Genomic DNA, 11,079 nt, shown 5'->3' on the forward strand with positions numbered 1-11,079 from the left:
AGAACCACGTAAGTGTTGTTTACAGTTTCACACGTGTTGCTTCATCCCTGCTTCTGAAACAAAGTCACAAACAGAGTCTTTCCCCGGCTAACTAGCTAGCCGGTTAGCATCCACTGCACAGTTACCAATGTCTTCTGTGTGACTTTGACACTGACAGCCTCTCTAGTGAAGACAGTATCTCTTTTATTTCATGCAAATGCACCAGGCTTTTACCAAGAACAACGTAGGCAGAGTTGCGTAAATCACAATAATACTTGTGTAAGACCAGCAGGAGTTTATTTACATGAATATGTAAGTATATGCTAGCAGGGCTCTGTTAGCAGCCGTTAGCTTTGTCAACAACTAGCAAAACAATGCTCCTAAAGTACTGATGCTGATGCTAGTGCTCCACATTTATTATAACTATGTTCTAATATTGAAAACTGAATCTAAAACTTACAGTTCAAACCCAGCTGATGTGTCCTGACCTGTAGGAATCAGCCAAAGGCCACCAGAGGTCATTGAGATGTATAACTTATCATAGGTAATCATCACAGAGTTAATCTTAATGCTCAGATGATTTTATCAATTTCTCAAAGTGTAAATCCTTCATTGTGAACATAGATCTTGATCGCATGGCTCGCATGAGTGTTAAACTCATCTAATATTGTGTAAAAACATCTGTTTCAATTCATTATTGACCGAAGAAAGAGGATCAGTATACACAATCAGTATTCTTAATTCACAAGGCACTTAAAACAAATAATTATTGACGAAATGAAGGAAAATATAATGCAAAGACACTAGTGCAGTGCTTATTAATGATGCAATAATTCAAAAATAAAATAAAAAGCTTAAAGGAAAAGGTTCTACAATGTGATTTACAGATTCACAATTAAGGTGTTGTTACAGCATTCATATCTGTTTCTTCTCTGGATCAGGTCACCTTAATATACATTCAAATGTATCTGTAGTTTGCAGGTTTAAAGCCCAAACTAATCATTATTGTTATTGCATTTTCATTACACCTTCTTTAGTAAATGATGTTTAGTTTTTAGTTCAAAATGCACCATAAAGGTCAATAAAGTACATCGCTACTTTCCCCTGGATTTGCAAAAACGTTCAAGAGGGGTGGATCCTAACGTCTTGGAGGTTGTTTTTGTAAGTAGTTGATGCAAGAACCACTTCTCAGAACCCAATGCTAGCTTCATCAGTCCCACAATGCATACATTCATAACCTAAAGGAATAATGGTTCTTCAAAACATTTGTCTTTTCAATTTTCTATCAATTAATCGCCTGGTGTTTCTGCATTAATCACAATTTATGCAGGTAGCATTAAGCGACTGCATCCAAGCAATGATATGACAGAGCCCTCATATGCGTCATCAGGTTGTAGTAGGGCTGCTCGATTATGGCAAAAATCATTATCTCGATTATTTGGGTCAATAATTGATATCACGATTATTAAAAACAATTATCCTTTACTTTGAAAACATCCATTTATTGAAAAAAAAAATGTGAACAGTATGTTTTTAACAGTTGATTACCCTGAACTGTAAGTATAATTCAACTGAAAAACCAATAAGAAAAAAGATTAAAATAAATAAATAAATAATCGTTTTATTTCGATTATGTTGTTTTCATAATCGTTGCAAGCCAAAATCGTAATTGCGATTAAAATACGATTAATTGAGCAGCCCTAGGTTGTAGTAGTTGTAGTAGTTTGTTATTGTGTATATTGCTGACACTTCCCTTCTCTTCTACTCAGCGGTTGCTCCAGAAGTCCCATCTGCACACAGTGTTTGAGAGCTGCAGTCCTGCTGCCAGGACTCTGCTGGGCCGCACACTGAACAGGAAGTTCCTCTGGGTGAACGCTGTGGCCGTCAGACACAACAGCTCACAGGTGAGACGAGACATGGTGAAGTATCTGTCAATCAGAAACAGCTGCACATCACTAACATCAAACTCATCCTCAGTCGAAAGGAAATAGTATTATATTCGTTTTTTAACCACAGAGTTAATAACACATTCATATATATAGAGATGGCTTGTCTGGAGGAATAACCAGAATTTACAATATGGGTCTATTTTATTACCCTGTTGTGTACAGTCAAAATATGAAGTACATTTTGAAATGGACCAAAGGATCGAGTTCAGTTTTTTTGAATTTAGCAATTTCCACCTTCTTTAGCATTTTTTTATTAATTTAGACACATCATTTCTCACACACTGGACCGCTACCTGAGCACTTCATATTTATAATCAGTTTTTGTTCAGCCATTTTCTTTTGTTGCACTGGAGCCTTCTGTGTTTACAGTGATTCTATATTGAAATTATGAAAGTCTATCAATTATAAAAATATGTTTGTGGTCTGACTGAGATTTCAAAATGCAACAAATCCTCAAATTGAACAGCTACTTGAAATCATACCTTGTTTTTAATATCATCACCAGGTCCCGCCCGAGGATGTAACCACGGCGACTTCTGAAGTTCTTCCTGTCCTGCAGTCCTACCCCACACAACCAATCACAGAACAGGTAGCTGAGACGACATCTGAAGTCAAATCTAAGGCCTTTGGCCACCTTCTAACTTTAACTGATTCCATTCTAATTGTTATTTTCAGATCCTGGTTGAAACTGTTTCCACGGCGGCACCATTAGTCAACACATCTCCTCCTCCAGTGTTGGATTCCTCCTCTGAGCTTCTGTCCGCTGACTCTGCCGTTGTTTTATCGCAGTCGTTCACCGAGCAGCTGGCTGATGTCGCGCCGACTGCAGCTGAGGTCCTGCAGGCGGTGGCGGCAGAACCCAGATTAGTGGAGCTGGGATTGGGCTCCTACACCCCGGTGGGGCTGGTCCAGAACCTGCTAGAGTTTGCTCACATGGATGTCGGTTTGCCCTGGTGGGGGGCCATCGTCGTAGGTGAGCAACACTAACAATCAGTCACTCAAGCGATTCAAGCTACGTCTTTCAAGGCTTCAAGGCTTTTATTGTCATGTGTGCATAGCTACAGCGTAGTTATGACAATGACAATCGTAGGTCACAGGCTCCTCCAACAGAGCAACACAATGAGACAGATACAATATTACAGGTAAATAAAATATAATTGAAACAGCGCAGAATAGTCTATATACAGTAATTGGAATATTGATATATATGAGTTGCAAACAGATGAATGTTATGGATGTTGTTTCAGAAGTTCAGGTGTTTAACAGTCTTATGGCCTGTGGGAGGAAAGTGTTAGTCTGGTGGTTTTAGACCTGAGGCTGCTGTAAGTACGTCCACTGTATTTCCTGTGTCCTTTCTTACCATCCTCTTCTTCATGTCATCCCTCCCTCTCCTTTAGGAACGGTGTTTGCTCGTCTGGCCGTGTTCCCGGTCATCGTGAAGGGCCAGAGGGAGGCGGCCAAGCTGAGCAATGTTCTGCCCGAGCTGACCAAACTGAATACCAGGATGAGCGAGGCTAAAAACAGTGGAAACAAATTTGACTGTAAAAAATGTTCTTCTTTTAAGTCACAATAGAGATGTTTATTATTTATTAGTGTGGGCATGTAGAACAAAATCAGGTTTTAGCTTCGTCATGACCTGTTGTTTGCATGTTACAGTTGCCAAGGCCTACTCTGACCTGAACTTGTTCCAGAAGAAGCACGATGTCAACCCTCTCCGCGGATTCCTGGTACCTTTGATTCAGGTCAGTTAATGTCTTTATCCTGGTTATATCCATCAAGTATGTATAATTTGTCAAAGCAGACATAATTTTCACGTCTGTATTTCTATTCAGTTGACTTTTGTGGAAAGAAAATTGCATTTAGACGAAGACTTGCTGTTCACATAACTGTGGCATCTTCATATTTGTAAACATATTGATGATATGGCTTTAACGTCACCTATCATGCTATTTGTGGGCAATAGGTCTCAGATATATAAAATTATATAAAAAACATGTCTATGAAGTGTTTTGCTCAAAATACCAAACAGATCACCCATTCTAGCCATGCCTCATATCCCTCTATTTCACTTCCTGTTTCAAAAGTGCTGATTTGGGGAATAAAGCTTTAAAAAAAAAAAAGACTAAATAAAAAAGGAGGGGGCTGAGCTCATGCGGGACCCGGCAGCTACTGTCTAAACTAAATGCTGCCGTGATGAAACACCATATCATGGATTATTTCTGAAACAGTATGGAGCTCAAAGGCTTTCTCTCTTGCCGGTTATACCACAAGGTGAGTTCCTTTTTATTTCCTGCTTCTTCACACACATGCTCTCCAGTACAGGTTAGCTCTGAGTGTTAGCGATGCTAATGTAAACACCGACCATATTACGTCCAAAAAAGTCGGGCATTGTTTCTGAGAGCAGCGTTTCTGATAGGGCCGTGGGTCCACATTTCCGATATTACGTCATATCGGAGGCAAATCTGTATCCACTCGTTGTAGCCCCGTTTTTAGAGATTTGGGTACGGAGGAAAAGAGAGGGTTTTATTTTCTGACGCTGCGTGAGTTGCCCGACACACAGGGGACACAGCTTTATGTATAAAAGACATCAACAAGTGCATTTTGCATGATAGGTCCCCTTTAACATTTCTCCGTTTAGTATTAATCCATTTAGTTTGCCACATATAACCATATAAGGCATACATCCAGTGAAATGTAATTCAGCATCTTCCTTCAACGTGTGCATTAAAAAGAGTTTACAAAAATTGGAAATAGCAACAATATCTGTGTATGATTGCAGTTCATGTGCTGTCAGGATAAATCCCTCATGTGTTCCTCCAGGCCCCAGTCTTCATTTCCTTCTTCATCGCGCTGAGGAAGATGGCCGAACTGCCGGTGCCCAGCATGCAGAGCGGAGGCCTGCTCTGGTTCCCCGACCTGACGGCAGCAGACCCTTTTTACATCCTCCCTGTAGTCGTCACAGGAACCATGTTCTTCATCCTGGAGGTCAGCGGGCTTTGACTTCCTTGTCGTAAAGAAAGAAAGAGAACTGAAAAGTCATATCAACAGGATTATATTGTTTTATTCACCGCTTTGTCTCTTTTAGTTTGGGGCTGAGTCTGGTGTCGACAACCCCAACCTGAGAACCATGAAGACTGTGTTCAGGATCATGCCTTTTGTCATCCTTCCTTTCACGATCAACTTCCCCACGGTCAGTCAGCTTATTGTTTTGACTTCACCTTTCATCATACGCCGCAGCCGTTTAATACCGATCCTTTTCTCCTCTACCAAACCTCAGGCGGTGTTCACCTACTGGCTGACCTCCAACTGCTTCTCCCTGTGTCAAGTCGTCCTGCTCAGACACCCATTGGTCAGAGAGAAGTTAATGATCCCGGCAAGGATCGAGCACCCAACCTCAGCCGTGCCCCAAAATGAGGGTTTAATCGCAAGCCTCAAGAAGGGTTGGTATCTAAACTCTACACCCAACTGATTGCATTTGATGGATTCATTTTTGTTTTAGTAGAATAAGTCAATTATCAAGTTGTGTCCATGGTGTAACTTTGGTTTGGTTTCCAGGCTGGAATAACGCTCAACTGGCCCAGCAGCTTTCAGAAAGGGAAAGAAGAATCAATAATCATCTGGAGATCGCTTCTAAAGGTCAGTATGTCCAAGGTGTGCAGGTGGAAAAGTACATTTGCATATGATATAATGTGGCTTGAATGATATGATGATATATGATGTGTATGTAAAAGTGCATCGTAATTTACATAAATGAAGAATAAAGTTGCATAACACTGAATAACTGGAATGCCACTATAGCCTGTTGGGTTATTAGCCTCAATAGACTGCTTATTTAAATGCTGTTATTCAATAATGTGCACAACAAAATGAAGTGGTCTTGATGTAGAAACGGCAGATATGCTCCCCCTTGTGGCCATACACTGGTATTACAATAATAAGACAGAAACAAAATAATATAATAAAGAAGTAACTCTGACATTAATGGGATTATGGGCCTCAAAAAGAGCAAATAGTGTGAGAAAATGAATCCATAACTTGAAAGATACTTAAAATGTAAACAAATCTTGATGGATATTCAGTTTTTGCATATAGGTTCAGGCCTGAACACTGATTGCAACTAAGTAGACATTCCAGTTTTCATGATGCTGCAATTAATGTTTTGTTTTTTTGGACTGTAGGACGGACAAAATTAGACATTTGATCGATCAATATTTACTGACATTTTGTTGACCAATTAAGTATTTAAGAAAACAATTGATAGATGCATGCTACAAGGATCTATGAGCATGATTGTGTCTGTGGTGTCAAGGCTTTGTCACTTTCTGTGTGGTCTGAAACTCAATGTTTTTATACGTCTTCTCTTTATGTTTCTCTGCAGGTCCACTGAGGCAGACTTTTAACCACAATCCCCTGCAGCAGCCGACCCCCCGCATAGCCGCAGAATCAGCTAAAGCAAAGCCAGCTGGCAAGGCGGAAAAGCCATGGAAGGACACTATTGAATAGACAGACTGATTATGACTTTTGTAAATATTTATGGATGGATAAGAGGACAGTTTGGGAGGAAAGGGTTGTCATTATGTATTATTCTAATTAAAATGTCAAATCTGCCTCAAAACAACATTTTTGGTGTGTATTGTTGTGATTTCTGAGTACACAATAGTAGAGCTGTCGACCAATCAGTTAATTGATCAGCGCCTATTACCATTGTCTCCTTTCATGAAGTTATCTGACTTGATTGAATGATTACATTTCCAAAAGTGTCAAGTCTGGAAATCAGTCATTTTTGCATATATGTATTTCATGTGTTTAATTAATTTAAACATGTGAAATGCTCAATTTTTCTTGACTAAATATTTTAAATCCGAGAATGTACGATATACTTTATAGTAGCCTTGTAGAGTAGAGTTTGGAAATACAGTAAAGTAGTTATACTTTAGAAGTCTTCAGTAGAGTACTAATTATTTGAAGGTGCCCAAATCACCCAGTGCCCTAAACAAAATAAAAGTACACAAATATAAAAGGTACATTTACAATAAACAAAACAGCAAGAAAAATACATGTTACTATTAAATAATAGTAACAGTAAATTATTTACTATTAAATAATAGTAACATGTATTTGTGTTGTTTTAAAGGCCAATAGAAATGCCATATTATCTTTAAAAATAATGTACACTGAATTCGGGCGGAGCGTGTTGCTGCGCGCCTGGAGAATTGACTCCTCCGTCTTCCCGTAGCAGCTTTGCTTTTCCTCCAGCATGGCTGCCATCAGGAGCGGGGTGACTCCGGTTTGTTTAGCGAGATGTTTTCTGAGACAGAGTGGAAAACCGAGCCGGGGCAGCCATCCCCCTTCAGACATATGGAACCACGTAAGTGTTGTTTTAAGTTTCACACGTGGTACTTCATCCCTGCTTCTGAAACAAAGTCACAAACAGAGACTTTCCCCAAGCTAACTAGCTAGCCGGTTAGCATCCCCTGCACAGCCTTCTGTTTGACTTTGACACTGACAGCCTCTCTAGTATTTAATGCAACTGACCAAACACCAGGTTATGAAACAAAAACAACGTGGGCAGTGTTGGCAAAAGCACTGACATGCGTGCATATGCGTTTATGCAATAACTTTATTTTGTTTTATGTGTTATGTATATTTATGTTGCATTGTTGGAGAAGCCTTTTGATTTCCATTGCAATAACCACACTAGCTGTGCATATGACTATACAGCCTTTGAACTTTAAGGTTTTAGACAGTGCAAGACACCATATAGTGCAATAAGTAAATAAATACCACCCCCTGGGTTTATGTGACACAGTAACAGTAGGTTGTAGTAGTTTCTTAATGTGTATGTGGCTGACACTTCCCTTCTCTTTAACTCAGTGGTTGCTCCAGAAGTCCCATCTGCACACAGTGTTTGAGAGCTGCAGTCCTGCTGCCAGGACTCTGCTGGGCCGCAGACAGAACAGGAAGTTCCTCTGGGTGAACGCTGCGGCCGTCAGACACAACAGCTCACAGGTGAGACGGCACACATGTGAACAGGTTAATCATAACATAGCTGTTGAGCAGAATCAGTTAACTTGATATTGACAGATCCCACCTTAGGATGGAACCACAACGACTTCACTGTTGGACGCTTCTGAAGTCCTTCCTGTGCTGCGAACCTTCCCCGTCTCTCTGCCTGCTGACCCCACCTCCATCATCACACAACCAATCACAGAACAGGTAGCTGTGACTACATCAAAAGTCACATTTAAAGACTTTAGTCAGCTTCTAACTTTATATGATTCCATTTTTGTTTTCAGATCCCTGTTTTGTCGCAGTCGTTCACTGAGCAGGTCGCTGATGTCTCATCAACGGCAGCGGAGGTCCTTCAGGCTGTGGTCACAGAACCCAGTTTAGCGGCGCTGGGTTTGGCCTCACGCACACCAGTGGGGATGGTCCAGAGCCTGTTAGAGTACATTCACATTGACCTTGGAATACCCTGGTGGGGGGCCATTGTCGTAGGTAAGCAACACTAGATTAGACATTCTCTGGAAAAGTAGTAAAGCATATCAGAATTCAAAATCATATCTGTTTTGGGTGATTTACATGTGTATGCAAGTTTTTGCTTGAGAGCGTTCTAGATGTGTGTTTGAGACTGTTTCACATGTGTGTTTATGAGCGTTTCAAATGTGTGTTTGCGGGACTGTATAATGTGTGTATGAAAGCATTTCACATGGGTATATGACAGCGTTTCTCGTGTGTTTACGAAATGTTTCATATGTGTGTGTATAAGAGCATTTCACCTGTATCATGTGCATAATAGCACGTGTCACATGAGTGTATGTAAGCCTTTCACATGTGTGTATGAGAGCGTTTAATATTTCCTTTCTTCCTCTTTATCCCTCCCTCTCCTTTAGGAACGGTGATTGCCCGTGTGGCCGTGTTCCCGGTCATCGTGAAGGGCCAGAGGGAGGCGGCCAAGCTGCACAATGTAATGGCCGTGTTTGGCAGACTGAATAACCAGATGAGCGAGGCGCAAAACAGTGGAAACAAATTAGAATGTAAAATCTCGTTCTTCTTCTACATTTCATTTTTCTTTTGAGCCACGATTTAGAGTTCTGTTAGTGTTCATGCTTTTGAAGACATCCAGCTTCAACAACTTGTCATGAGCGGTCCTTTCTATGTTTCAGTTGCCAAAGCCTACTTTCAGCTGAGCTTGTTCAAGAACAAGCATAATGTGAGTCCTCTCCGCGGATTCATTGTACCTTTGATTCAGGTCAGTTTATCTCTCTATCAGGAAATGTGAGTGAATTTAGTCAATTACTGAACTTAAGTACAATTTCAGGGTACTTCTACGTAACTACTCTCATACTCCACTACATTTTGGATCTCACTACTGTACTCTATACTTTACTACATTTATTTTTAAACATTGAGATCTAATTACATGTTAACATATTTATTAGCCGTTAACAAAGCAATTCAAATAGCACCAGCTTTAATGTCTGTAATCATAATCCAGTAATTGAATAAATATTCTGAAATGGGACATAATGCCTAATGATTACTTTTACTTTTAATAGTTTAATATACTTTAATGCAAATACTTTTGAACTTTGAGTTAACAGTTATTTTACAATTAACTACTTTTCCTCGATTTAAAGCACGTAATTCTATACATTGGCCTTTTGTTGAGGCTAAATTACAGGAAATGCTTCATGTGCCACCTGCTGTTCACATTCAATATTGCATTGCCAACTATGCGGGACTAAGTGGGACCTTCAGATTTTTAAACATTTGGATGAGATATCAATCATTTACTCTGTTAAGTTACAATACATTTGGTTTGTCACGTTAGTCATGGTACAATTCTGGTCAAATGTAATCCAAAATGTACCTGCATCAAAGAGTTAACAGAAAATAGAAAGGGTAATACTATATGTGTATTATAACTCAATACCATCAGGATAAATCCCTCATGTGTTCCTCCAGGCCCCAGTCTTCATCTCCTTCTTCATCGCGCTGAGGAAGATGTCTGAACTGCCGGTGCCCAGCATTCAGAGCGGAGGCCTGCTCTGGTTCCCCGACCTGACGGCAGCAGACCCTTTTTACATCCTCCCTGTAGTCGTCACAGGCACCATGTTCTTCATCCTGGAGGTCAGCGGGCTTTGACTTCCTTGTCTTATAGAAAGAAATGAAAGAAAGAACGTCAAATAATCACCGCATTGTTGCTTTTTCTCTTAGTTTGGTGCCGAGTCTGGTGTTGAAAACCCCCAACTGCGACACTTGAAGACTGTGTTCAGGATCATGCCTTTTGTCGTCCTCCCTTTCACGATCAGCTTCCCCACAGTGAGTCCGTTTGAACCTCAAATCACATCTTACATACTGTAGGTAGCAAATGCATCTAAATGTGACAACCCTCTTCTCCTCTACCAAACCTCAGGCGGTGTTCACCTACTGGCTGACCTCCAACTGCTTCTCCCTGGGTCAAGTCGCCCTGCTCAGACACCCATTGGTCAGAGAGAGGTTAAAGATCCCGGCGATGATCCCACACCCAATCCCAGCCAACAGCGACGGCTTATTGGAAAGCATCAGGAAAAGTAGGAGTCCGAACGTACATCTCATAGATTACGATTTAAGGCCAAGTCAGTTGTCTTACATGTTGGAAATGTCTCGTCTGCAGGCTGGAAAAACGCTCAAATGGCCCGAGAGCTGGCAGAGAAACAAAGAAGAGTTTAAAATCATCTGGACCTCGCTGCCTAAGGTCGGTTCATCAGCTTCACATCCACAGATGTTATTCTTATTGTGGATTTATTTCAGTTGCTAAGAAACTCCTGGATGTAATTTCTCTAAATGAGAATAAAGGATAATAAAAAGTGCTATATGACTTCTCTTTATTTTTCTCTGCAGGGCCACTGAGGCAGACTTTTACCCACAATCCCCTGCAGCAACACCCATGGCCGCAGCGTCAGAAAGACGGAAAAGCCTGCTGGCAAGGCAGAGCAGACTGAAAGTGATTTATGTAAATATTTATGAATGGAAGAGAGGACAGCGAAGGAGACAATTGTAATTATGTTATCAATAATTATGTGTATTATAGTAATTAAAATGTCAAGTCATTTTCAAAACAACCACTTTTTTTTTTTTTTTTTTCCTAAAACTTAGCTGCAATGAT

The 11,079-nt window shown here is 40.5% G+C and overlaps 2 protein-coding genes across 2 annotated transcripts; both read left to right on the forward strand.

The window, feature by feature from the left end:
* Window positions 1-1,683: 1,683 nt before the first annotated feature.
* Window positions 1,684-6,546, forward strand: LOC104965749 (mitochondrial inner membrane protein OXA1L-like; the record flags this gene model as incomplete). The annotated part of the gene is made up of 10 exons (XM_010794792.1): window positions 1,684-1,883; window positions 2,434-2,517; window positions 2,604-2,901; window positions 3,326-3,469; window positions 3,585-3,670; window positions 4,749-4,913; window positions 5,014-5,118; window positions 5,206-5,368; window positions 5,484-5,564; window positions 6,307-6,546. Coding segments are annotated over 10 exons (1,451 nt in total), but the record flags the coding sequence as incomplete, so codon positions are not given.
* A 582-nt stretch (window positions 6,547-7,128) lies between these two features.
* Window positions 7,129-11,009, forward strand: LOC104963905 (mitochondrial inner membrane protein OXA1L-like). The gene is given in 11 exon segments (XM_010792628.1): window positions 7,129-7,296; window positions 7,803-7,937; window positions 8,025-8,144; window positions 8,225-8,426; window positions 8,822-8,965; window positions 9,095-9,180; window positions 9,897-10,061; window positions 10,149-10,253; window positions 10,348-10,504; window positions 10,588-10,668; window positions 10,815-11,009. Coding segments are annotated over 11 exon segments (1,407 nt in total). The 5' UTR covers window positions 7,129-7,185; the 3' UTR covers window positions 10,916-11,009.
* Window positions 11,010-11,079: the final 70 nt, after the last annotated feature.

This window comes from Notothenia coriiceps, unplaced genomic scaffold, assembly GCF_000735185.1.
Source record: "Notothenia coriiceps isolate Sejong01 unplaced genomic scaffold, NC01 NC01_scaffold00000288, whole genome shotgun sequence".
Lineage (NCBI taxonomy): Eukaryota > Metazoa > Chordata > Actinopteri > Perciformes > Nototheniidae > Notothenia > Notothenia coriiceps.